Genomic DNA, 27,832 nt, shown 5'->3' on the forward strand with positions numbered 1-27,832 from the left:
GTTAGCATACAGCCATATACCTGAATTCTTGTTGGGGCAGGGGCTTGGGGGGGGCCATATGCCTGAATTCTTGTTGGGGCAGGGGCTTGGGGGGGTCTGCTTTCCCCAAATCAGGAATGTGTGTTGGTTTCCTTGATCTAGATGGAATCATAACTCTGAGGGGGGAAAGATCAGAATATATTCACTTACTATGCATGCAAAAGCCTTGGTCTGAGGAGCGCTAGAAGGGAAAGCAAAAAAAAAAAAGACATTTCAGTTCTATTTAGTAGCAGAAAAATATAAAGAGACAAGTCAATTACCCCCAGTACATTCATCAGTCAATTATAAAACAGAATAAGCGAATCCCCATTGCCCAGGGAGTGAGTAACCGGCTGAAAACAGGTGCCCTGGCGTCCTGACGGCTTTGATGGAGCTCAGCCTAACGTGTAACTGAGAAGCAGCGCAGATGCGGAGTGAATGTCGTCCAATCAGGACAAAATGTGTGTTAAGTTAGGTCTCAGCTGCACAGGCAGGTGGAAGCTGGGCATTTAGAGATTTGTCCTTCAGATGACACGGATCACTAACCTCAGCGAGCCCCCAGCCTTAACTACCTTTAAGCTCAAATAAATGGGGCTCTGAGAGGACCCCAGCCCTTTTTCCCCAGGAGGAAGCCTGCTGCTTGGCACTATCAGCATGCCTGTGTGGGTTTGCAGAATTTGGGCAAGGAAGGGACAAGCTCGCCCAGTGTTGCTTCTGGGGAACCTTTGTTCTGTGACCAACACACCTTGTTTTCATCGAGTGCCCCCGTCATTCAAAGGAGGGAAGTGAGAAATTCTCTGTGTGTCTCAACTGCCGTGTCGGAGAAGGAGGGCAATGGCCTTCGTAGCGGCTTACGTAGAGACTTTCCCCCAATGTTTCCCAGAAAGGAAAACATCTGGATTGAACTCTCTTTCCTCCCAGCTGGAGTCAACTAGTAGGAAAGGAAGCCTGCCTCTTTGCTGATCTGGCTGCACAGGTCCCCCCCTCTCCCCTCTGTCCCTCAGGAGCTGCGCTCCACATTGTGGGTAAACAGCGGGGACCTCACTCCCTCCGAAGGTGCTCCCAACTCAGGAAAGCCCATCGGCACACGGGGCTCAAAGCGAGCCCCAAGGAGGTGGGACTCCGAGCCAGCGTTTGCTCTGACACAGAGAAACCCAAAATGCCTAGAATTTTGAGTCTTTTGTGTCACAGGAGAGCACGGCTCTTCCCGACGCCCGATTCTGACTCAGCCGAAGGAAACACTGGCTGAGTTTGAGGCCTGTCCTTCACGTCACGGGGCCTTGGAATTGACGTAGAAAGAGCCTGCTCTCGTATTCAACTGGCTCTGCACAGCTACTAAAGGAGTAATGGCTTTAAAATAAATCTCTTCTGGAATGGCTTGATAGAATTTAGGGTAGAATTATCCTCCTAAGCCCGCAATAATGTTCTCTTGTTTCTAACAGTCGGGTCTCGGAGAATTAGACTATGGCAGTTGTGCAGGCTGAGGGCCTTGTTCTGGGGTTCGGGCAATCACTCGCAGGGATGTGTACTCAGAAACAGTCATTGGGAGAGCAGGCCGACACCCGACCTGCCAAAGACTAGTTGGATACAAAATGTTAATGGAAAGTTACAATATATTTTGTAATATAGCAATATATTTCATATTTAAAATAAACGGATATGCTTTCTCCTATCATTAAAAAATAGCAAGCAGTACAGAGAGGCAAGATGCAAATTCATAGTGAAGCTCATCTGATTCTGAATATAAACACTTCAGTTTCTGAGTTTGCCATGAAAACGTTTCCTCCACGAACATCCTGTCATTCTCTTCCGTCGTTCGCTTCTGGTCGGTGCGGAATGAGAGTCTGGGACCAACGCTGAGTTGCTGTGCCATTAAACACTGTGTCCGATGAAGGTGAATCGGTCTTGGTTGAGATTCAAGAACTGAAATAATACGACACGGTTAGAGAACGTCACTTATTCCCTGTCCTCCTGTGAATCTGGCTGTGGGCTGTTCCAATCAGATTCATATTTGATTTGTCATCGATTTTTTCTTTTTGGCTATAAATTCAGCATCTCTTTGGGATCCTCACTTCAGGTTGATATTAAATTTTGTGCTTTTCCTCCATCAGCCTGGCTGGTCACAACGTCTCTTTTGTTTGTTTCAACACATGGTCCGGGTCCGAGGTGACCGCTTCCAGAATGCGATTCTCAGGTGTGTCAATGAGTGTCACAGGGCACTTGGCACCTAGATTGGAGGTCATACGTTGAAGATTGGATCATGGTTTTGTTCAGAGGGAACTCCAGTTTGTGTTTGGGGCGCTTCCAGTAATGGTGTAAGAAAAAAAAGATCACAGTTAATTTCCCTCTAGCCTAGATCAGAATATACCATTGCACGGAATACTGTTTTAACAAGCTTCCGTCTATGCCAGGACATATCTACATATCCCTTGTCTGACAGGAGTTTAATGTTCATTTCTATTCGTGCAACCTGCCACAAGCCTGCAGGACGAAGAGCGCTCACCTACGTTCTGTGCCAGAGGCCGACAGTGACTATTGCTATCCTGGAACACTCCTTTCTTAGTGGGGTCAACAGCCGCGTTCCCCATGGTTACTTTGGTGGCAGTAGAGAAGGAAGGGAAACTGTCCCGAGCGCCATCAAGCTGTCTGACTGCAGGGGGAGGGAAGGGGCTGTTCCGCGCCTACCGGGAAGCCACCAGGTAGCTGTCTAAGGTGCTGAAACCGGACGCCGCGGAGTCCATAGGGGACAGCAAAACGACCACTCACGGATCCTTCATCTGCTTCCCAGCAACTTCCAGGGAAGTAGAATGACTGGGTGGAACTGGGGACACAGTTTAGGATTGAAAGGCAGTAACTTAAGAAGAGGAGTAACCCTACTGGTAGTGCAAGGCTGTCATCGTGGCCCAGGTGCGGTGCGGTGACGGGAGGGCCACACTGATTCGGAATCGGGGTGCCCTGCTTGTCGGGGTGCACTGCTTGTCGGGGTGCACTTCTTGTCGAGGTGCACTCTGAAGAGCAGAGAGGTCCCGGAGCTGTGTGCTCCTCCTATCTTTCTCCCTGCCTAGTTGATAGATAAATAATGACTTTTTGGTAACTCCTGATTGCCTTCAGCTGTCACATCAAAGTGTGGGCTAGATAGATTTGGTCTGGCTTGCTGTTGATGACAATAGTGATTCCATTTTTTTTAAATAGATTGAATACCTTGTACTTAATAACATTAACTAGTGTCTTCATTTTAAGTACAGATAAACTGAGGTATGATGTGGTTCTATGAATTGGCCAAAGATGGGGATCCAGTGTTAGAATTTTATTCTGATTCTGAATCTCTAGTTTTCTTCTTTTCCACGATCACTCGCTTACAAGGACATTACTGAAATCTAAGGGGGACATCCTCAAATATATGAAAGTCATTATTTTTTCCACCCGGTGCCTTCTTATCCTTAAACAATAGCTTGCGGTTGCTCGGCACTTTGGAAATTACTTGCACATACTTTCCCTCCACCTCCTGAGTCATGAGATTGCTGTTACACCACTGGTCCTTGCTGAGGTCGCTAGTGAGTGGTGACTCAGGGCCTTACGCCTCTTGCTCATTTGGGTCATGTTAAGCATTTCTGGAGATATGAACTCATCAAGTTACATATTATGAGGGTTGCAAGAGCGGTTCATAGATACCTTATGGCAATTTAGTCATGATGATCCTACGTATGTGGCCTTTGGGCCAAAGGTGATTTTCATTTGGACTTCAATCTAAGGAGGAGTGAGCCCCTAGTCTGGTATGATTTACCAACTGATGCTATATCCTGAAGTTCCACTGAGATTAGTGGTCTTAAAGTATCACAGTACAACCCTGACTTTACAGTACATGAGGCTATAATATGGCTTAAGCGATGGGGGGAGGGGGAAAAGTGGCCCTGTGTTGTTGTTTTTTCAAGTGTCTAGATATTTTAGGGAACATTAGGGTACTTTGACCTGTTACTAAGTTATCACAAAGGTTATAGTAGGGACTCTGCACTGGGTCAGCCTTCCAGGAGTGGACAGAACTCAACCAGCATTGGAGGTGATTGTAACGCAGTTTTTACATAGAGTCAATTCTTGAGCAGATCATTAAACCTCCTCCACCATCAAACTTGAAAATAAGGAACAAGAGGGCATGGTATGAGAGTCCGCCTGCCCTCTTTCGCCCTTGGCCTGTGATGCTTGAAGCACAGTGGGATTAGCCAAAAGACTGGCTGTGGGAGGAACCCCCGGGTAACATACCCTGGATCATCCATACCTAAGTCATCGGGGGTTGATTGTCCTTGCAGGAGAATGGGTAACTTTCCACATCCAGCTGAATTACTAGCACAGAGAAGCAGCCTTCCATTTACCAGTGCAGGATCAACATGCAAATTTGGTAACTTTTTTTTTTTTGCGGGGGGGGGGGAAGATTAAGTATTCTTTTGCCAACAATAAAATCCATCCATAGCTATTGCACTACCAATAGGTCAAGGCATGCTCCCAATGCCAATGTGTTTCTAGGATGCCAGTGGCTACTGCTACTGGAAATAACTCCAACCACACCCTTTACTAGTGTTGCTAGCGTGGTCTTCCGCGCTCAACTAAGTGCACAACATTCATGATGGATTACAGACGATTTATCCACAGACTGGGTGGGTCAGCAATGGTCTGTGCACACTTTGGGGCAGGGGGAATGGCAGTGGAATCTTGCACGTCATTTATTTGAAATGAAGGATAAATTGCTATTTGTGTGCACGTGCACACACACACAGACACACACATACCACAGCACTGAGCAGAGTGGAAAGGGTGAATAGGAGTGAATAGTTGAGGGCTGTAGGTTAAATGATCAGAGTTGGCACCCTCAGCTTGACCTGGCAGTGGTCCTTACTCCATGAAATGGAACTGATGCTTTAAAGAGACTGCATGGTCATTTCACCTGTTTACACATGGGTTTGTCTGTTCAGCTGAACCGTCACTGAAAGCAGGAGCACCATTCTTAGGACATGAAAATGGAGAGAGATCCTTCTGAGAGTCAATAGTTAAAGGGACAAGTAAAAACATAAAAAGCCAACAGCAAGGGCGGCATCTGTGTTGTGCAAAGCAACCAACGAAAATGTTCAAAGGGATTATCGAATAAACATGAGACCATGAAAGGAACAGCAACACCAATTAAATAGGTAAAAAAAAAAAAAGTTTAGCAAGAGTGGCCTTAGTTTGCCCTGGCCAGGTGGCTCAGTTAATTGGAGCGTCATCCTGTACAACAAAAAGGTTTCGGGCTCAATCCCTGGTCCGGGCTCATATGGGAGGCAATTGATCAATCTCTCTCTCTCTCTCTCTCTCTCTAAAAACCAATTAAAACATATCCTCAGGTGAGGATTAAAAAAAGAAGAGCGGCCTTAGTTCTAGAGTCATCTACCTTTTACTGGTTCCCTTGTCTCAGGAGACCAGGCCAGTCCTGCAGAAGGAAAGCCGGCCCAGCCAGACACGGCCTCCAGAATGGCGACGGCGTCCTGCACAAAGCGAAGCCCAGCAGGGCAACCAGGACACCCCTTTGTTTCACCCTAAACAGGCAAAATGCTCCATGCAGCATCCTGTAGCTCCCCACGGGCAGACGTCAAAGGCCTCAGAGTGAGAAAGTGATGAGTAACACGACGCTTCCACATGACAACTGTTACGTGTGGTTGGATCACGGAGCCCTGGAAATATTTTGCTTCCCACAGGCCCCCTCCTCACAACGCCTGTCCCTACACTGGATGGCAATGTTTCTAAAGTCTCTTGGAATTGGCGAGATATTAGAATAGTTTCTGCACCAAGTTTAACATGGCACAGTAGGAACAGGCTACGGACATATCCATGTCATCTCACCTGACCCACAAGGTTCCCTAAGGGCTCCCTTTAATCTCATAATATTTCATGTGGAGGTGATTTCAGATCAGGTAGAAGGGACCCCATGGGGCACTTGACCCCTTTGTACTCCTAACATCTGGACCTGGAGACCCCGTTGCTGGATACATCTCGCTGAGCGAATCCCCAGACAACACGTCTATTTACTCAGGTGTCATTGGGTCGCCCCTGCCTGTGCCTGTGTAGACCCCGTCCCCCACGTGCACACCCCTGGTCACGTGCTCCATAGGAACATGACTTGTTCGGATATAAGAAGAAAACTCTGCAAAGCTGTTATTTTTGGAAGGCTGCTTATCCCTCCAGAATGCCAACAGTTTTAGCTTGGCATCCTCTCAAACCCAGCAACCTGGTGCACATCCAGGATGAAGCAACCTGTATTGTGTCTGAAGGGACCTGCATCTTCTGTGAAGCTCAGCATGTGGCCAACACCAGCAAGCTACCTGAACGGAAAGCACCCACACTGGGGTCCAGACCAACTCAACACACATTTAGAGAGAGCGCCTACTGTGTGCAGGGGAAGGTGCCAGGCCCCTTTTCATTTGGGTCAAGTTCAAAGACAAGACTTGGATGGGATGTGGGATGGGTGTGTGTGTGTGTGTGTGTGTGTGCACGCTCTTGCAAACACACAGGTTTATACGGGTATTGATATTGGATGGATGGGAAATCTGGCTTTTTATTTTTCTGGGTGTGTGTGTTTTTTTTCCCATCTCAATTGGGCTTAATGATTATATAAGGTTTGGGAGGAAAGAATGACTGTTTTTGGCAAGTTGTGGGCAGCTGTCTTTTCCTTTTGCCATCCAGCGGCTCCCTCAGACAAAAGGAAAAGAGAGAGGTGTGCTCGAGGACCCCAGTGGTGAGGAGCCCACTCCCCAAGCCTCACACGCCCCCTCCCCCAGCGGGACCCTCTCTGGGCGGTTCACTGTTGGCCGCGTCAGCGCATGTGGCTCCCACTCCCGCTGTGAACACCTGAGATTGAGCGTGGATTTCTGTTCTCCACCAGCTCTGCAGCAAGGGCCCTGCCAGAGGTGTCGCTTCCTGTCATCTCAGCTTCCTGCTTCCAAGGAGAGGCACCTAAACAGAGATTAGATTTCTGGTTTCAAGGCATATCGAACCAAGCACGCTGAATGAACATGAGTTAGTTAAGTAGCTCGGACTCTCTTCTTTACATTCCCTGGTCTCAGCGTTCCTTGACGGCAAAGGGACCAGGAGAGAGCTGATTTGCATCTTAAGACCTATGGGTAATGCTTCTGGAGTGGGGAGGTTTATTTAGCAACTGCTTGAACTTGTGTACGGGGTCGGGAAGGAGGTGGAGCTGACCCCGATCGGGCTGTCGGAGAGTGGGGTGTGGGTGGTGCCCACTGCCACGCTGACACCCCGGGCCTCGATGATGGCCGAGAGCAGCTGCTGCTGCTGCTGGCGCAGCGTGTCTGCGATGAGCACGGGCAGGGCATTGAAGCTGGCGGTGAGGTGCTCCAGCTTGGACTCCAGGCTCCCAATCTGCTTCTCCAGGTCCTCACTCCGATCGTTGAGCTCTGTGATTAAGTCATACATGACGTTCTGCATCTGGAGGAGGGGCAGAGGGACGAGAGACAGGGGACCACAGGTCATCACAGAGCAATCTGCAGTGGCCAACGTGGAAACTCCTCCAGATTCCAACAGGAGTAACTTCCACTCCAGCCACGCCCGACATGGCCAAGGTGGCCACAGCTTACTTTCCGGGAGACACGGAGGCTCAAGGGGAACGCTGGGTTCCTCTCCCCCCATTACAAAAGTAACACATGTCCTATATAATAAAAGTTCCTCTCCCCCCATTACAAAAGTAACACATGTCCTATATAATAAAACCGTAACAACAGACCGACAAGAATGACTGCTCGACCAGTCACTATGAGGCACACTGACCATCTCTTGGTCCCTTTCCCTGGCTGGCAGGCTCCCATCACCCAATGGCGAATGGAGAACTGGGGGTGAGTGGCAGGGGATGCGGGCCATGCCAGGCCAAGGCCCCCGCCCCATTGGTTGCCCCCCCACACAGAGGGCAACCTGCAGCAGGGGCGGGGACAGTGAGTGGGCGGGAACAGCCCTCCCCCCCCTCCGGCCAGCAGACTCCGATCTATTGTCTGATGGCAAACAGGGAACCGGGGATGGGGGGTGGCGGGGGGTGGGGCTGGCTGCCGGCAGCTGCAAATCGACCGTAACAACAGACCGACAAGAATGACTGCTCGACCAGTCACTATGAGGCACACTGACCACCTCTTGGTCCCTTTCCCTGGCTGGCAGGCTCCCATCACCCAATGGCGAATGGAGAACTGGGGGTGAGTGGCAGGGGATGTGGGCTGTGCCAGGCCAAGGCCCCTGCCCCATTGGTTGCCCCCCCACACAGAGGGCAACCTGCAGCAGGGGCGGGGACAGTGAGTGGGCGGGAACAGCCCTCCCCCCCCTCCGGCCAGCAGACTCCGATCTATTGTCTGATGGCAAACAGGGAACCGGGGATGGGGGGTGGCGGAGCAGGCAGGAACGGCCGACCTCTCGGTCCCCCCCCGCCCCGGCCGTCAGGCTCTGATTGCCCAGTGGCAAACTGGGAACCCAGGTGGGTGGTGGCAGGGGGTGGATCTGGCTGCCAGCAGCCAGGGAAGATGGCCCTGGTTGCAGGCCAGGCCTAGGGACCGTATCCGCACATGAATTTCGTGCGCCGGGCCTCTAGTTCATTATAAAAAGATATTAGAGAATATGTATAATGGGAAAGAAGCAGCCCTTTTTTCTTAAATGGAGAGTTCTCATGTTATTACACCCAACCTTTTAGTTCACATGGCGCTGGCCCCTGGTGATTAAAGCGACGCCGCTGGTGGGGAGCGGACAATGCGAGACTTGGGAGCGAGGTTCCTGGGCGTCTCCACACTCCCAGGTGCCCCTGAGGCAGCAAGGCCGAGGGCCAGCTTGCCGGTCCCTCTGTGTCCTCCCGCCAGGTACGGTGGCTCTCGGGCTCCTGGTCATCTGCCAGTGACACCCTGATCCTATTTCATCAGAAACTTCAAACTACTCTGGAAGATGCAGAAACACTGGTGCTCTCAGGGGCCCAGGGAGTAGGAAATAAGGTGGGAGAGAGGAAAAAGGAGTAAAGGAAGGTGGCCAATATGAGAAACCAGAGAGAAGATGGGGGAAAGGGAGACTAAAAACACAGCACCTTCCCAGCTGATGACATGCCCACAGGAACCGACTGGCGCCCAGAGGGGGGCTGGAGGCCGGGCTGCCCTCGCGTAGGACACTGTCCCCGGCGCCCTCGGAAGAGTGGGAGGCTTTGGAGTGACAGTGCTTCCTCCATTCATTAGCAGTGAAGGACCTCCTCACCTTCCCAGAAGGTACAAAACCCAAACACATCTGACCACAGGGCACCCCGGTGAGCTGGGGAATAAAAACACAGCACCTTCCCAGCTGATGACATGCCCACAGGAACCGACTGGCGCCCAGAGGGGGGCTGGAGGCCGGGCTGCCCTCGCGTAGGACACTGTCCCCGGCGCCCTCGGAAGAGTGGGAGGCTTTGGAGTGACAGTGCTTCCTCCATTCATTAGCAGTGAAGGACCTCCTCACCTTCCCAGAAGGTACAAAACCCAAACACATCTGACCACAGGGCACCCCGGTGAGCTGGGCTGAGTCCGGCCCTGGGTCTCGGCCCCAGCGCTGCCCGTCGCCTGCTCCTGACCTCGGACAGTCCATCACTTTGTTCCTTTGGACCTTGGGTTCCTCATCCATGTTCATAATCAGAACGACCGTTCGCAAACCCTTTGTAATTTACAAGGCATTTTCACAGACATCGTCTCATTGGATCACTTACGCCTCTGAGGCTAGGAATTGTTTTTACATTTCAGTTGAGGGAATGGAAGTTAGCAAAGAGCCCCAGGCCTCCCAGCCCTGCCACCGGGCATCCAACACCACAGCCACCTGACGCTTCCTCAGCTGAGGGTGGTGGTGGGGAGGGGACCAAAGAGCAGGGCTGGGAGGTGGGAGCTGGGAGAAGCACAGACAGGAAAGGGGGAGAACACGGCACTGTCGTCTCCCCTGCGCGTTGCCCGGTGACCGGAGGCCAGGGAATGTGGACAAATGGGAAACATGCTGAGCTGCTGCCGGGACCTCAGGGAGACTCCCGGGGAGAAGACACAGCCTGGATGGCGCCAGCATTCTCCTCTCCAGGCCTCACGGGGCGCCTGCCCTGCAGCCGTCTCCCCTAACCCTCTCCTCTGCACCCCTTCCTCCCAGGTAACTCGCTCCCAGATTATTGACGTTACTTCCCCACCCCATTCCCATGAGCCTCTTCCCAGTTCACGGAGGTTTTGCTGCACCCAGTCTGTTCTGCGCTCGCCCCACCTCTGTGAGAGGCTGTGGGTGGCGCTGAGGAAAAGCACTCCTTCCAGGTGAGAGGCAGGCAGGAAGCATTGCTGCTTCCAGAAGAAATATCCTGGGGCGCGATGCTGGGCCATTCCTGCATCTCACGGGGTGGGCCCCAGGCCCTGTGAGCCCTACAAGACCCTCCTCCTGGCCACAGCGGATTGGTCCAAGGGTGGACACATGACCCAAACCAGCCATTCATCCCATCTCGGTGAGAGTTCAGCATGAGGATCCACAGGCAGCCGATGGCCTTTGCCGGTGGCTAGAACCAGAAGACTGACTCTCTGGACAGGGGCCTGCCACGGTCGGCTGCGGAGACCGGAGGCAGAGAAAGCTTTCGGGGGTGAGGGGCGGGGGAGAAAAAGAGAGAGAACTGAAGCGGGCACTTGGACAGGAGAGGGCAGAAAGGGTAGGAGGGCTTTCCAGGGCGGGCTCCCGTTAGCTCCTTCCTCCAGTCTGCCCACATGCCTGCTTTGAGGGTCTGCCTGGCATGAGCCTTCCTTGTATCTTTATAATAAATGCCTCCATTTAAAAACGGAGTCTTGGTGGGTTCCTGGTAAGGGACACACCCAAGGCCCCAGGGAGCTCCCTCCATCCCTCCACATGCCCCCTCCTCCAGGCTCTCAGGAGCCCTGCACGCCCCTTCTGCACCCTCCAGAGGCACACAGGCCTGTGGCTTCTCCCCGTACAAGCCACGCATTCCCTGGTCGGAGCCCCCCACCCCCCTGAGCTTGGGAGGCCCTTTGTCTGGCTGGATCCCTTCTCTGAACAAGGCGCCCGCACGTGGTGCAACAACCTGCCATTTCCCTGATTGCACCCTTTTCAAAGGGTGTTTAATTTGCCTGAGGGAGTTTCTCTTGCTCACCCGGGAACATGTGCCATTATGGTAATTGACATCTGCTGGAATATCCTGCTAGTCTGGCCCTGGGCTGCACACTTGATATATAATTTCTGTCAGGAGTCAGTGAGAAGGCCTGCAAGGGGGAGGGGGGTGGAGGGGGGTGCGGAGGGGAGGAGGCCCTCTGTTCAATGGCGCCTATACTCAGCTGCACCAGTGATTTGCAAGAGGAGCGCGTTTCTTTACAGTATTTACAGCAGTTCAGGGCCAGAAACGCAGAAGGACAGTGTGGTGTCCCGCCCTGGGGTTCTCAAGGGAGGATCTCGTTTTTAGCATCTTAACATTCATCACAGGCTATTTGCCTCTTGAGAAGGAAAGAAATGCACCCCACCCCCAACTCGGGGCGAGAAAAGCTGGTCTATAAGGACCGAAGGATGCAAGAAAACGAATGTCCGATGATACCAGCAAACCTGAAGGATTCTCCCCGGTGTGACCTCGGCAGCACCTTGGCCATCAGTGTGCCCCGCCCTGTGCAGACTCCGAGCTCATCTTAGGAGCCCTCAGGGTACAGCTAATACAGCAACACACTACAGAGATGGAGAGGGCAGCTAATGAGTTCCAAGCAAAGACAAACCTGAGAGATTGAACATGAGAAACAAACGCCAGGTTTTAAAAGGCGACAAGACACACGGGTAGCCTGCACCTGGGAAGGACTTGGACCGAGACCGTTTTCTAACGGAGGAGGCATTGCCCCTTGCCTTCCTTGCTCTGCACTGTGCAGTGTGAACGTCAGCCACACCCGAGACGTCTAAAGGCCAGAGCCTGAGAACTCCTTAGGACGGCTTCAGATGTGGCCACTCACCTTGGAGAGGTCCACCAGGGTGTTGGCTTGGTCGCTCAGCTTCCTCTGCTCCATCTTGACACTCCTCAGTCTGCGGAAAAGAGTTGGGACGGCCGAGGTCTTCGAGTGCATGCGAAGGTTTAGCCCCACCAGCAGATTCCGCATTCCCATCAGCGCGGGAACCTCAAACATGGGTGACAACTGACCAGAATCAAGGGCTTGTCAGCTCCCCAGAAAGCAAATCCTCGTCTCCATGCATGCTTGCCTTCAGTCACTTTGGGTTCTCACTGCTCCGGGATCATTTTCTGGCGTCTACGCCTTTGTCTACCCAGCAGTGGGGAACATTTTTTTTCTGCCAAGGGCCATTTGGATATTTATAACATTGTTCACAGGCCATACAAAATTACCAAGTTAAAAATTAGCCTGCTCTATTTGGCCAAACATTTAATTAACTCACCCCTAATGCCTTGGCAGGGTCAGACCAAATGATTTCGCTGGCCTTATGCGGCCCGAGGGCCGGACGTTCCCCACCCCTGGTCTAGGCTATGCCTTCCACCTTGAACACCCTATTCTCGGCCTTTCAGGGTTTCCCCGGAACTTCTAGGTCAGAATAAAGGCTTTCACCCTCTATTTTCTCACTATGCTTTAAAAAACATGTCTCTTATAGGAAGCACTGACCACAATTTGTTCTGCTTGAGTTGTAATGTGGATGGGGTGTGTGTGTGTGAACTGTGAGAACCCTTAGAGCCTCTTCCTCTAATTTTCACCTTCCATGGCAGCCTGCCCCATGCCTGGCAGTGGCAGGTGCACCAAATGAATAAACAGAATGGCCTGGGTCCCCTTTATCACCCCCGGGGCTCACCGAGTGGGACAGAATGGATCTCTCCTATCCTCTGAGCGTGCAAGGAGGGACGGGCCGAGCTGTGGGGTCCCACCCCTCCTAACTTGGCCGTCCGCTGGCCCAGCTTCCCGCCTACTCACTGGTGGATAGCTTGGAGGAACTTCCTCTGGTGCTTCCTGACTTTGGCATGGTCAATCTTCTTCAGCAGCTTCGTGTGTTTGTAGATGAGCCACGTCTCCCGGAGGACGTTGGCGGCAGCATTCTTGATCTACGGAAGAGTAAGGAAAGCAGGTTGCTGTCTGGTTCGGTTTCCTAATTTCACATCAGCCGTTTTCCTGTGTGCTGAGATAGTCTATCTCCTAAGGAAACGGCTCTGCAGTGATCTAATTCCTTAATCAAATCATGGCCTCTGAGGGTGGGTGATGAACACGCATCTCCTGCTGATCCTGTGCTGGGTGCGGTACCCTGGAGCCTGAAGTTGGGGGGTGTTTCTTGCTTTTCCTTAATTATTTTGGGACTGCCTCCGACTGTTGTTGCTGGTGCTATATTTAGACAAGCTGTCTTAACAAGACCTGGGGGCCCGGGGCACCTTTTGAACAGATAACTATATACCGTTGCTGCCCTCGCACGCGGAGTTCCGGTGCAGAGACTCCCATGGTGCGTGGCTTGCATTCGGAGAGTCAACAGTTCCTATCAGCTGGAGGTTTTTAAGGGCCTTTGAGGAAAAGTCTTTCCCACCAAATGGAGCCATAGGTGTCCGCAAATCCATTGTTTCCAAACACATTTACCCCGCAATCTCACATGTAACTGTAAGTGGCATGAAGCTGAACTAATTGAAAGCTGTATCTGAAAACTGGTGAAGACATTTAGGCGTGAAAACAGAGCTGCCCCTTCCCCTACCCTGGCTGCGATCACACGTTTCAACATACGACGCTGTCACCGACTGACATGGAAAGCACGGATGTCACCCGGCCCGAGACTGAGCGGAGACATATGAACGGCATGCAGATGGCTGGGGACAGAGCTGTAGTCCAAACACAGACACCCTCAGCAATTAGCAACAAGAGCAAGCGGAAACGTCTCTTATTAAGCACACGCGCAACAGCTTTTTGGTTAACCATTCCCATGTCTGACAGCCACGCACGCTGGCACAGGCCCCCAGGCCCGGGGCCTGGAATGAGTAGGTCAGCCCAGGAGAAATCAGGTCACCAGCCAGAAAAGATTTTAATAAAACCGGCGAGTCCAGGCTCGCTGCTGCAGACTGACATCAACAGATGGGACGTTGTTAAAATCCTGGGACATGTGGGAAGGCCGGGGGAACATTGTTTTGCAGGCTGAAAACTTTTGTATGTGTTTTCAAAATTTATGACTCAGGCTGGATTACATTTTTCATTGGCGCAGAAGTGATGTTCTTAAAAGAACAGCTAAGTCTTCTCAGAAATGTCTAAGTGACATAAATAGTGCTTTTTTCCCGTTCAGTAAAAATCCACTATGACAACAGTTTTAATGACTTAATTGCCCAACTTGGGTAATTTCTTGCTTGGAAGGAAGCAGGTCGTAGTGAGTATGAGCTGGAAAGCGAGTGTTCAGGCGAGGGGGGTCTCTGGGGTTCTGTCCAGGCCGCACAGAAGGGAACCCCTTCTCTCTGCATAGAGCAGTCTTCTGTAGGGCCATTTGACATGTGATCTCCTCAGTTTCCCTGGGTGCTTAGCCTCCAAGGAGAGCCTCCCAGGAAAATAGCAGGAAACCCTGCCCTGGCCTTTAGGAGACCAGCAGAGCCCTAGCTCCAAGGCTCCTCGTCCCATGGAGTTAAGGCATAAAGGTGCCGATGGCCCTGACCGGTTTGGCTCAGCGGATAGAGCGTCGGCCTGTGGACTCAAGGGTCCCAGGTTCGATTCTGGTCAAGGGCATGTACCTTGGTTGCGGGCACATCCCCAGTGGGGAGTGTGCAGGGGGCAGCTGATCGATGTTTCTCTCTCATCGATGTTTCTAACTCTCTATCCCTCTCCCTTCCTCTCTGTAAAAAATCAATAAAATATATTAAAAAAATAAATAAATAAAGGTGCCGATGGGCCTCTGACAGTCGTCTCTGTGTCCACTGGAACGAACATTTGCATTTGAAAAGCCTGCAGGTGGATTCTGGTTCCAGCAGTTAGGAAGCAGTTGAGGAGTAAATGCTTAATTATCTATAAGATGGGGAAAAAGAAGGCCTTTCTTTAAGGTTGATAGGAGGCCCAGAGGAGGCAACAATGGTGGAGCTGATTGTCTGAGGCTATACGTCAGCAGGCACAGGTCTGAGTACTTCATGTGCGTGGACTCAGTTAATCTTCACAACCACCCCATCAGGCAGGAACTAATACTATCCCCATTTTACAGACGAGGAAACCGAGACACAGACCGAGACCAGGAAGTTCTAAGTGGCAAATTGAGTCCAAATGGATTCGTGTTACATACACAAACTGATATTGGTTATTATCATCTAGCCCAAACCCCTATTTAAAAGGAAACTGCTTCAGCCCAGCGGGTGTGGCTCAGCGGGTGAGTGTTGACTCAGGAACCAAGAGGTCACCAGATCGATTCCTGGTCAGGGCACATGCCCGGGTTAAGGGTTTGAGCCCCAGTACGGGGTGTGCAGGAGGCAGTCGATCAATGATTCTCTCTCAACGTTAATATTTTTATCCCCCTCTCCCTTCCTCTCTCTAAAAAAAATCAATAAAAACATATTAAAAAAAAATAAAAGGAAACAGCTTCAGAGATAGGCTTTGAGGGCCAGAATCACACAGCTAGCTAATGGCAAAGTCAAAACAAGAGCCAGGTCCAAGAGGAGCAGAAGGTTTGCATGTGGTCTGAAGAAAGACCTGCCTAGATTTTATCTCTACACAAACAAAATTATTTCCTGTTTTCCAGGACCAAGGAATCGGAAAGGACATTAGAAGATTTTTTAATCATCTTGGCCTCCACTTAGCAATATGACAGAACAGGGAGTCCATGTCCTACACTTAGCTTCAGCCCAAATGCGAGGAGCTGAAATCACAGCGCAGCCCGGGCGGCGGAGAGAAGCAGTTGCATCGTCTTTATGGGTCTGCACAGGAGGCCCCTGTGTATTCGGGGAACTGATGCGAAAGGCCAGCTTCGGTGCTGGCTCCGAAATTAATTGCCAGCAAACAGCCTGGCACAATGCTAAGGAGATCAATATCTGCAAGAGGAAAAGAAATAGGCTTTTAACTGCTCTGCGCTTTCCCAGGTTGACAGTAACGGCTACTGTGACCAGGGTCTCCCTTCAGTTCACCTGGCAGATGAGTATCGTTAGGATGGGGAGCAGCTGAGGTCGTGTGCCTTTCTTGAGGTTCGCTGAGCCCCTGATGGGGCTTGGGTGCCCTCTGAGCTCTCTGAGCTCTCCTGGTAGATGGGGGCACCAGGGCCAGAGGTGCTCCTGGGGGAGGGATGGGTCAGGGCACTGGGAGACCCTGAGCAAGGTCGGCCACGACCAGATGGGGTCAGGAATGGTTAGAAGAGGGCCTTTGTGCGGGGAAGGCTGGCTGCGCTGCTCCCCGAATCCATAAGCCTACGAGCTGATCGTTTTCTCTGCATATGTTCTCCACCAAAAAAAAAAAATGTATGCTTTCATTCTGATGAATGCCAGATGGGTTCAGTGACCTACATACTTTAGAAAGAGCTTTAAGGCTAATGGGGTTGAGCAAGGAAGTCATCCAAAGAAGATCTTGCAAGTAATAGTGACAGCTAACATTTACTGAGCACTTACTGTATGCCGGGCTCTGTGCTTTCGAAACACTTGGTGTTTGCAGTGTTTTATTAGCTCTCAGAAAAACCTCACAAGTGGATGCAATTATTATCTCCTCCTTGGACCTGGTACTAAATCTCTCCGAGACTCAATTTTCTCATTCATTCCTTCAAAAAACCTTCGCCAAGACACTGTCCTAGGAAGTGAGAAGACCAAGATGCACAGCCCGATAACATTCAAGCCCCCGTGGGGTTTGTAATCTTGTGGAGACAGCATGCAGTTTGTAATATATCATCAGAGAAAAAGACAGCAGCGAGCTATCTCGAGAGGATGCAAGTGCGACCGATCTGAAAAATGGGGTTGGAGTGTTGATTCAATGAGAATGCACTCCCAACGCGTAGCAGGGAGCCTGGCCACAGTGCTCTTCAATGTAGCTTCGTGAATACCCCCTCCCCCCAGGTGAAGGTCAGCTTCTTTCTCCTCACTGCCTCCTAACAAGAGAGAACATTAAACAGAACACAGAATTGTGTCCCTTGAGCTCTTGGCCATATCATCCAGGTCCGTGGCTGGCTTGGGCCGCCTCCCTGCCAGGTTAACCGGCCACTCGGTAGTTATTACAGAGGGACTGCAGGCTGCAGAAGGAACACGAGACAGGGACAAGAGAGGCACCTTGTTGGACTCCCCGTGTCTCCAGAAGGCACAGGCAGACCTGGGCGCTCCCCTGGGGGACATCTTTAGCATGGGGGGGGGGGAGGCTGGAGAAGAGGAAGGGCGGTGGGAAGCTCAGGCTGCCAGGTGAGTGTGCCTTAACTTTAACAAGTACTCAAGTCGCATTTAGATGAACCGAGGGCTGATGAACATCACAATCTGAGAACCTAGAGCCAGCTCCATTGGACACATGGCTGGGGAGCAAGGCCCGCCCCTCTTCCCCCTCTGCCAGCCCCTCCCCTTCCCCCTCAGCCACCCTGACTTCCTGCAGCTGCCTTCTCTTTCACCTCCTTACTCTTCCCTCTCTCCTTCCTTCCCCCTCCCTTCTCAGGCCTCCCTGTCCATCTCACCTGGAGGCGGCAGGGACTGGGGCTCCACCCCCGTGGCTGGCGGGAGATGGGGGCAGGAGCGGGAAGAGATGTATTTCTGGGGTTCAAAGTTGGAGTCTGAAGCTCCTCCCCACAGCAGCACGGTAATGAACGGTGGCGATTTCTATAATGCTGTTCACGTGACGCTCAGTGAGTTTGGAGGTGACCCGGCTTTGCTCTCCAGCAGCCCCGGAACCCTAACCACCACGCTGAGGTCCAGGGAACTGACTGCTCTGGGAAACCCACTGGGTGGCGGCTGGAGAGCTGCCCGCAGGCCTGAGGACAGACGGCAGCCCCGCTAGGACCCGGCTAGCTGTGATGGCCGGGCCACCCTGGCCCTCACTGGGCCAGAGAGCCACATTCCCAAGGGTGCTCCCAGCTCAAATGCTGTTTCTATGTCTACTGTCCCACCCTTGTCTGGGGCAGAACCCTTGTGGGTAATAGAACTTACAGTCCCCTTCTGGGGAGAATTAGCATTCCCGACAACTGCTCCATCGATTCTCTGATACATTTTTAAGAGATTAAGACCTGTGATGGGAATCCATTCTTGGGACCCACCAGTTGTCAGCCACCAATCTAGTGTCCCTTAACCAGACTTTCTGTACCTGGTACAACATTGACGACTTGACTTTTCCTATAAAAGACCTGACCATGAGTAAATCTTTGAATCAGTCTGCTGAGAAAAAAAAAATCTGCTTTTCCCAGCAGGACTGTGATAACACTTTGACATAGGCTCAGAATTAGAAGTTTTCTTTCGCACTGTTCAGTAGGTACACAGGGATTACTGAAGGTTTCTGAGCAGGTGCTAATGGGTTCAGAGCTACGTCTTAGAGGCTAAGGAGACCCACGGGGAGGCAAAGCAGAGGATGACTGGGTTAGAGCGGTGATGGTGCAAGACAGAGGCGATGGTGGCTTTAGGCATGGCAGGCAGAGGGCCATGGAGAGGGCGGCGGGCACGAACAGCCGTGGCCATGGCAAGGTCAGCTCAGGCTCAGACACTGCTCGCAGCCCTGTGGGTCCAGATGGTACTAGTTTTTTCAGGCGTGACGTCATTAGCTGACCAGGGAAGTCAGGAGAAGGAACTAATTCAGTTTTTCAGGCGTGGGGAACAGTGACGGCATTAGCTGACCAGGGAAGTCAGGAGAAGGAACTAATTAGGGAAGATTTGGGTATGGCTTCATGGGGGAAAGGTACTTGGATGAAGGATTTGGAGCGAGAACCCCTTGTGGCAAGGATAAAAAAGACACAATCCTCACACGCCGGAGACATGAAGAGTAGGTGCGGCAAACAGAACGGCTCCTGTCCATGGTGCCTCTTAAGCCAAGGGTGTCCCTGGGCAGCGTGTCTTGCCTTTAGAAAGGCGAGGTGCTCTGTGAGGGCAGGCAGTCAGGATGAGGGCAGGGACCAGTCCCCCCAGAACACAAAGTGTGGTGTCCAGCAGGTGACCCCGTGATGGATGTGTTTAGTTACGCCGGTGGCACACGCCGGAGACATGAAGAGTAGGTGTGGCAAACAGAACGGCTCCTGTCCATGGTGCCTCTTAAGCCAAGGGTGTCCCTGGGCAGCGTGTCTTGCCTTTAGAAAGGAGAGGTGCTCTGTGAGGGCAGGCAGTCAGGATGAGGGCAGGGACCAGTCCCCCCAGAACACAAAGTGTGGTGTCCAGCAGGTGACCCCGTGATGGATGTGTTTAGTTACATAACACAGAGAGGTGGGGACCTGGGGCATCGAGTGGGAGAAAAGATGGGGAGCTGGCGTCCTTTTTGCAGTCTCTCTGTGTGTCATTGACATACATGTTATCGAAAGGCCTAGCGGCGAGCAATACATTATCATTACAGAACAACAATGGCAGTAACCTGCAAAGTCAGTGTGAGAAGACCCGAGGGCATAAACACAGACAGGATGTTGCATCAGGGTGACAAGTTATACAAGCGGGAGAAGAAGAGCCGTGGGATGCGGGAGAACCAGAAACCGAGTTCTTACTCCCCACCAATAAACACATAAAAATCGTGTGACTCAACTGGCAAAGACAGGGTGATCAAACACTGGAACGAGTATTTTTGTGATTAATAGGTTACAGTTCTCTTTTTGTTTTTTGCTTCGGTGTTTGAGGAATGAAGGTTGCATGCACTTGTAAGAGATAAGAGGTTGCTTTTAACTGCGAAATTGAATTGTCCCCTCCTGGGAGTCACAGCTGGTTCCTCCCACAACTGGATGTTTCTCTGAGATCGTATGAATAGACTGAGCCTAGCATCGCTGTGACCCATGAGCCACTCCGGCTGGACACGCTGGGCCTTTTGGAGGGGACAGAGGACAGACGGGGCGACCCCGGGGAGAGGAAGGGGGGCTTCCCTGAGCAGGCCAAGCTTGCGGCCAGTCTCCGCACTCAAGGTTGTCCCAGAACCTTTGGGAGTCCCAGTCCCTCCAGCTTTGGAAATACCTCCCTGTCAGAACCATGGCGTTTGTGTTGTTTGGCTCTCTGGGAAAAGATACTTGGCATCAAAGGGACATCTCAACAGATGGAGAATTTTGAGAGAAGTGAGACGTTGTGCGATTACAACGGTGCCTTGCACTCACCAACGAGCAATAAACATTTGCTGATTTGATTCTCAGGCCTACTTTTCAAGGAGAAAGTGGACTGACTTGAGGAGGGTGGCAGGGAATTGTTTCTGAAAGATTGACGTTAGCCACCACAATCTCATCTCCTTGGCAATTGTGCTGCAGGAACATTGTTTACTTTCCTTTTGGAGGGGACAGAGGACAGACGGGGCGACCCCGGGGAGAGGAAGGGGGGCTTCCCTGAGCAGGCCAAGCTTGCGGCCAGTCTCCGCACTCAAGGTTGTCCCAGAACCTTTGGGTGTCCCAGTCCCTCCAGCTTTGGAAATAGCTCCCTGTCAGAACCATGGCTTTTGTGTTGTTTGGCTCTCTGGGAAAAGATACTCGACATCAAAGGGACATCTCCACAGATGGAGAGTTTTGAGAGAAGTGAGACGTTGTGCGATTACAGCGGTGCCTTGCACTCACCAACGAGCAATAAACATTTGCTGATTTGATTCTCAGGCCTACTTTTCAAGGAGAAAGTGGACTGACTTGAGGAGGGTGGCAGGGAATTGTTTCTGAAAGATTGACGTTAGCCACCACAATCTCATCTCCTTGGCAATTGTGCTGCAGGAACATTGTTTACTTTCCTGTCAGGGGAGGGAGCTGGCTTTCCCCAGCTTTATTTTCCTCCGGAGTCTGATAGACGGAGTGAAAAATGGAGGACGAAGGAATGACATGAAACACAGAGCATCCCCTTGGTTTCAGAAAGCAAACCAGAGCAGAGAGACTGTCCATGTCCCAGCTTCTGAGGAGGTTTTAGAGGCCAAACTCGTTGGCAGGGACTCCTGCACGGAATTGTTTCAGGGAAATAGATGCAAGTGCATTTGCACAGCGGTGCTCCGAGCTCCTTTGTGACTTGCTCGGTGCCAGGCATAGCTTCTGCTTGCGTTACAGTCACGGGGCTGCACGAGAGGAGCCGGGTCCCAGGGTTGTGGGTGAAACCCGAATGGCCCACCCCTGGGTACAGTCCTGCCATCTTGATGTTATTTATGAATTACGTTTTCTTTTGTACAATGGACAGCTCAGGCCCACCATGTACCATATGCAGTAAATCCTCACTGAACACTGTCAGCAGGTTCTTAGAAATGTGACAAAATGATGTGTAACAAAATCACTGTGCTTGGCCGGCGTGGCTCAGTGGTTGAGCATTGAACTATGAACCAGGAGGTCACGGTGTGATTCCCGGTCAGGGCACATGCCTGGGCTGTGCAGGCTCAATCTCCAGTAGGGGGCGTGCAGGAGGCAGCCTATCAATGATTCTCTCTCATCATTGACGTTTCTCTCTCTCTCCCTTCTTCTCTGAAATCAACAAAATATATTAAAAAAACAACACCACAATCAATGTTACCTTAGCACCAACAAGAATTAAGTCCCTATGACATTACACCAACATTATAACAAAACATCATTATCCAAGGCCCTGCCGCACAACCATCTGTATGTCACCAACCTCAGAATATTTGCCTGTACCCGTTCCTTTTAACAACTGTGGAGGCTCTTAGAGAACCCGATACATGTAATCAAAGACCAAACAATCATGCACCATAAATAATTCTGCTGAGAAACCGGAGAGGCCTTGGCAACAGCGCACCCTCCCCTGCCTTCCCCCGGAGCTTGCTCATCCTCGGCCATCCTCCTCTCTCTCTGTTCTCCCCTCCCGCCTTGGTCTCTATTTCTAACACATCTTTACTGGGCTGCAACACTGGTCACTGACATTTTTCTCTAGCTTTCAAAAACCCAAATCAGCCTGGCTGGCGCGGCTCAGGGGTTGAGGGTCAACCTGTGAACCAGGAGGTCATGCAGTTCAATTCCCGGTCAGGGCCCACGCCCGGGTTGCAGGCCTCATCCCCAGTGTGAGGCCTGCAGGAGGCAGCCGATCAATGATTCTCTCTCATCATTGATGTTTCTATCTCCCTCTTCCTTCCTTTCTGAAATTAATAAAATTATTATTTTTTAAAAAAAATCAAAATTCGGTTGGGCCTTCTAACCCACTTCGGTCCTAAATGAGAAGCCCTTGCTATGGCGGCCAAGGCCCCACACAGGGTTTGGATTCTCGCTCATCTCAGAAAGAGGAGATTGTGCAGGGACTCCTTCGTTCCGCCTGCAGCTCTACAGAATGTTCCATCGGCGCTGTCGTGACACGCACGGCTCCCGCCTGCCTGCTTCTGTCTCTTCCGAGGGGCCTTTTCATCCCTGACAATGCAGTGGGGTGTCAGACCCAGCGCGCTCCCCCTTCCTGCACATTTCCACTGTTCATCCTTCCGAACCATTCGCACAGGGTACAAGTGAGAGGCGTCAGCCAGTTACAACCCAAAAGGGGAGAGCCGGATACTGACATTGTCTGGGAACGGGAGCTCTACAGCGACGATCCTCTTTAATGACATTTTTGAAAGCATTGGATTTAGATCCAGTTCCCATTGCGTGTTTAAAACTCTCGACTGCCCTTCCTAATGAGGCTCATGAAAATATTTGAGCATAAACACAACCGCTGCCTCACGCTGGGTGATTTATTCAATTACCACGAGGCAAGGGAGCGGGCTGCACCCCCGTGTGCTTTGGATTTAACTATCGGGAAAGCGCGTGCGCAGCCATTTAACAGAAGACGGGACCTGGAGTGCTGAGCACTCGCCCCTTTTGTGGAGGCTGTTCACAGGGGCCTGGGGCTCCCTCTAGCCTCCCCTGCAAGGAGTCACCCCCGTCTACACCACGTGACTGCTGCCCTTCCGATGGGCTTCCACACGGGTCTGAAGCCCCCCTGAAGGCGCGAGCAGCGGCGTCTTACCCGCTTGGTGAGCTGAGTGTCCATCATGAAGTTGTGCACGTGCTTCTCCGCTTTGGTGAGCTCCAGCTTTCGGGCCACCACGGCCACCACCAGGGCGGTGCAGCCCGCACCCTGTGGGGGGACAGCAAGAGGACCGGGGAGAGAGCGACATCATTACGAGGCAAGGGTCAGGCGGGAGGCTCAGGGTGCCCCCGGGGGCCACCATGGGGTTCTGGGAGTGGAGCGGGGCCCTGAGCTCTCTGGCCGGTCAAAGCCACCTAACCTGCCCGGGCCCTGCTTCCTGCCCCACGAGAAGGTCTGCATCGCCCTTGGCTTAGCTGCAGAGCCTGAGTCTTCATGAAACTTGCCAGCTCCCCATGAAGCAGGACTCCCAAGGGGGCTGAAGCTCTGGGGGACTGAACATGCAGCCATCCGGCCACCTGCCAGGCTGTGTGGGGGACACGGCGGGGCTGGCACGTGCAGGCCCCCCGCTCCCTCATGCGTGTCAATCCCACTGCCGCTTCCAGACCAGGGGTCCCGGAGGAGAGGCCACACACACGCTGGAGGGGGCATGGCTGCTGCTGGCAGAGTTTTCCTGTAAATAATCTAATAAAGAGGGAACACAGTCCCCCCAGATTGCCTCCCGGGGGAACACTGGTTGGCCTGAGCCTGTTCTCTCCACGCTGCTTGCTCCTCCGTTGGGGCTTTTTACCCGAAGGTCTAGGCTCTGACTCAGCACAAGGAAGTGATTCTTTCTCAGAGATTTTTAAAGATGATGACAATCTTGCCTCCGACCAGGATTCTAAGGGAACGCGCAGGGGCCTCAGTATTTCGCAGAGCAGCTTTCCTATTCTGCCCAAGTAGGTCCATTGCAGGGGGGATAGGGGAGGGTGAGCAAAAGAAGCAGGTTCCCCCAGACTCATGCTCTCTCCTACTCCCCTGGGCGCATGCTTGACTGTCTGAGCTCACCCCTTCCCTGTAGCCGTCACCCTCTTCCTGCACACCGGCCCGGCCCCGCCTGACCTCCACGCACGGAAGGAGATGACACGCACAGCAAAGCCCACAGTCTAATCCTCGGCTGCAACAATAGAGTTGCCACAGAGCCCAGCTTAGCAGTTGAGGTTCAAGGACTGAAGGACTCAATCAGTGACAGTTCTGGCTCATCAGGCCTCACAGAATGTGTGAGAAATGGTGAGGAATGTTCTCAAAGGTACACTATCTGGACCCGAGTCGGGAGGAGCGGGTGCGGGTAGAGCAGTGCCGCCCGTCTCCTTTGCAATCTCTCTTCCCTTCTCGACAGGTTGGCGAAGGCTGGTGTAAGGTTCTGGCAGGGCTGAAGTTGGCAAAGCTCCCCCTTAGCTTTTCACAAGGTTCCCACGAAAACAATCTCAGGGCTCTCGGTACATTTGGTCATTTGGTCAGCCACCCCTCGGCCACCCATTTATAGCACAACAAACGGAGCCTTTCTTTTCTGACCTCAATTTCCTCTCTTGTTCAGGGACGGCCGTGTTGCCTTGGCATCTGTAACTTAGAAGAGACTCGGTGCCCAGTTTTCAAAGGGTATGTATGGGCAGTTGGGCAGCCTGGTCTGTGGCTGTAATCAAGTTAGCCAGGCCCACACACACACACACACACACACACACACACACACACACACACTAGCTTAAGAGAAGCTGTCCTAGAGGACATAGGTGTGCTCCGTTCCGCTCAACCAGATCAAGTATAATCACTCTCCTTTACATGGAGTTCCAAAGGTACTTTGGGCTGAAGGCCCAAAAAAGGGGGATCTATCATGGTGGTAAAAATGGAACATCAGATGGAGAGGCTCTCCCAGGCTCCATCCACTCTCCTCTCCCTGGGTCCAGGCAAAACTCGATTTAAATCAGCCCCGAGAGCAGAGGGCAGAGCAAGCCTGAAGGAGTTGCCCTGCTCACCGTGCCACTTCGGGAATTTCATCCAATCTCTCCCGAATGTCCAGGGTCAGGACGGAGTGCTCCGTGGTCCTGCCACAGCCCGCAGTGCGGCAGCTTGAGTGCAGGGGCTTCTAATGAGAAGCTAGAGCAGTGATGGCGAACCTTTTGAGCTCGGCGTGTCAGCATTCTGAAAAACCCTAACTTAACTCTGGTGCCGTGTCACATATAGAAATTTTTTGATCTTTGCAACCATAGTAAAACAAAGACTTATATTTTTGATATTTATTTTATATGTTTAAATGCCATTTAACAAAGAAAAATCAACCCAAAAAAATGAGTTCTCGTGTCACCTCTAACACGCGTGTCATAGGTTCGCCATCACTGAGCTAGAGTGTTTCCACCAAGGAAACATCCATCGTGTATGACTAAGATGCATTCCTGCATGGAGGCAGGAGGGTGGACTAGATGATGTTTCCCCATTTCTTTCTGTTTAAAAATGTCAAGACTCCCTTATAGATATCTCTCTGGAGGGTGCTGGGCTCTTAACCCCTAATTCTAACTTGAATAGACAGCAGTGGGCTACTCCCAGCTTTATTTTTCTTTTAGAAAATCCATCATCTGGATGTAATTAAGGAAGTAGCCAATAAGGAAGCCTAACTTGGTCCTTTCCATTAAGAAGCAGCCTTGTTAAGGCGGGGCCAGACATCTGCAGCCTTCAGAAGGTGGTGGGCAGTGTGCTGAAATCCACATTGGAGAGAGAAAGAGAGAGAGAGAGAGAGAGAGAGAAGAAGAAGAAGAAGAAGAAGAAGAAGAAGAAGAAGAAGAAGAAGAAGAAGAGAAGAGAAGGGGAAGGGGAAGGGGAAAGGGAAGTGAAGGAAAGAGGGGATGCGGCGAGAGAGAGCTGGAGTAGAGACTGTGATGGGGAAGAAGCTGTGCTCCATCCTGAGCAGCATGGGACAGAACAGGGAAAGAGGAAAGGACGAAGCAGAGGCGTCAGAAAAAAGGATGGGCCGGTGGGACTGAGAAAGGGAGGCCGGAAGAACAAGGAGCCTAAGGATTCAGTCAAAGTTAATGGTCAACTCTGGCTCTTCAGAGGACATAAAGCAAGTGTTGGGGGACCCCCTCCCTGCTGTTGTGCTCACCTCTAAGTGGTATAATGATCACTTTGGGGGCTCATGAGCCTTTTTACTCACAGCTTATCAGTCTGATGTTCCCACAGTGGCAGCCTGGGAATCCTTGTGGGGTGCGGCAGCGATGTGGGTTGGTATTAAGAGAGAAATTGCCAAGGACTTGGGCTGATTTGGGGGTGTGACAGTGCACGCTGTCCTAGCGTGGAATCTCAGAAATGGCTGGCGGACAGAGCGGGGCGTGCGAGGAGAGGATGGACGGGGGCAGACAGAAAAGGGCCAGCAGCTGCTGGTCTGACTTCCATGGGGTCAGACTGTGGAGATAATCCATGACTCAGACTGTTGCCTTCAGATGTGCCAAGCCCTGAATCACAGATGACACCAGCTGGATTCCCTGGGCCTTCTCGAACTCCTATTTCCACGGGAGGGTGGGAGGAGGAGGTAGGGTCCACCTCTAATGAGATCACACTGTCCGGGGTACATGATGAGCAGGAGCACAGGAGTGAGTGAGGAGAGAGAGAGAGAGAGAGAGAGAGAGAGAGAGAGAGAGAGAGAGGCTGGCAGGGGATGAACAGGCCTAACTCATCTATGGATTTGGACCCAAATCCGAGACCCAGGCTCCTCTACACGGCTCCTCCCACTTCTTGTTTCCAAGACACATTTTCCAGCTGGAAAACCTTAGACTCTGGAAAGGCGAGTCTCCCCAGGGGGAAAGTATGAGGTGTTCTTCACTTAAGGAGCAGAAAAGAAAAGAAAACATAAATGAAAGTGACAAATGGAGGAGGGAAGCCTGGAGGATGTGCGGTTGGATTCTATTTCTGCCACAGATTCCATGTAACAACTAAAATAACATCAATTGGTTTGAAACCAAGGTGTTTTAGGGGAGAGGCTCGTTCTTCTAAAACTGACATTAAGCAGATGTCTCGCTGAGCCCTCTCTTCCCTCCTCCCCAAATGACTCAGTTTGTTCTACCTTGTGCTTCATCACCGCTTTCCTTTGCAGTTCAAAGGAGCATCCCTCACGCCGCCTCGGGGAAGCTCAGGGTCCCCGGGGGACATCCTGGAAGCTTTGGTCTCTTTGTCCAGAACGTAGGAAAGGCCCGCAGAGCGAGCCCGGTTTTAGAAAATGGCTCCACGGACACAGGGCTCCTGCCGAGCAGTCTTGGGGGCCCCAAAGGTTCCCCAGGTGCCTGCAGGCCTCTCGGTAAGGGGAGCTGTGATTCCCAAGCCCAGAGACGAAGCAGGGAGAGCTCTCTGTCTGCCTGGTAATGGTCATTGTAAAATCCTCTGCGGACCCTGGTAAACCTGCTTTTGCAGTTGAAGTCTTTCAAGCACCCCAGGTCTGTGCCAACAATGTTAAGTTGCTCAGACAATTATATACCCTGCTTAATGGTTGATAATTATCCCGTTACTGGGATTGCCAAGAGAAAACAATGATTAAGACTATTTGCAGCCCGCACACACAAATCTTTCCTTCCCCTTCCCAAGCAGGCCTTGTCTTGGCCTGCATGGTGTCCATGGCAACCAAACAGGAAGCCGTACCTTTCATGAAGGCACTTGCAATAATAATTCCGAGATGCACACAGTGCTGGGAGGCGGGGGGGCAGGAGGGGGGGCGCGAGAGGACTTTCAGCAACCAGAAGCCCTGGAAAGGAGTGACTCAGCTAGAAAGGTCACATTGGTTAGAAAATGACCCTGGGGCTCCACACGGTGGCTGACCCCAGAGTGAGGCCACGGACTGTAATTTGGGTGAAAACCCTGAGATGAATGGAGGAAGCCCCCCCCCCCCCC

At 51.9% G+C, this 27,832-nt stretch overlaps 1 protein-coding gene and 1 long non-coding RNA gene across 5 annotated transcripts in view; one reads left to right on the forward strand and one right to left on the reverse strand.

The window, feature by feature from the left end:
• Positions 1-639: 639 nt before the first annotated feature.
• KCNN3 (potassium channel, calcium activated intermediate/small conductance subfamily N alpha, member 3) overlaps positions 640-27,832 on the reverse strand; it is a 144,054-nt gene continuing 116,861 nt past the window's right edge. For 3 of the 4 annotated variants that reach the window (XM_014540792.1, XM_014540790.1, XM_005867502.2), the window contains 5 exons: positions 23,024-23,134; positions 12,966-13,093; positions 12,006-12,075; positions 6,889-7,485; positions 640-2,319 (listed from right to left, as the gene is read on the reverse strand). In XM_014540792.1, coding sequence (XP_014396278.1) covers positions 7,189-7,485; positions 12,006-12,075; positions 12,966-13,093; positions 23,024-23,134 — 606 coding nt within the window. In that variant the 3' untranslated portion in view covers positions 640-2,319; positions 6,889-7,188. The remainder of the gene's footprint in view (positions 2,320-6,888; positions 7,486-12,005; positions 12,076-12,965; positions 13,094-23,023; positions 23,135-27,832) is intronic. The other variant, XM_014540791.1, reaches the window with a different exon arrangement.
• LOC106726321 lies at positions 2,318-3,203 on the forward strand. Its single transcript, XR_001362372.1, has 2 exons — positions 2,318-2,985; positions 3,020-3,203. It is a non-coding gene; the product is annotated as an uncharacterized LOC106726321 (long non-coding RNA).

The sequence above is a fragment of the Myotis brandtii genome, unplaced genomic scaffold (genome assembly GCF_000412655.1).
Source record: "Myotis brandtii unplaced genomic scaffold, ASM41265v1 scaffold250, whole genome shotgun sequence".
In the NCBI taxonomy this organism is placed as follows: Eukaryota; Metazoa; Chordata; class Mammalia; order Chiroptera; family Vespertilionidae; genus Myotis; species Myotis brandtii.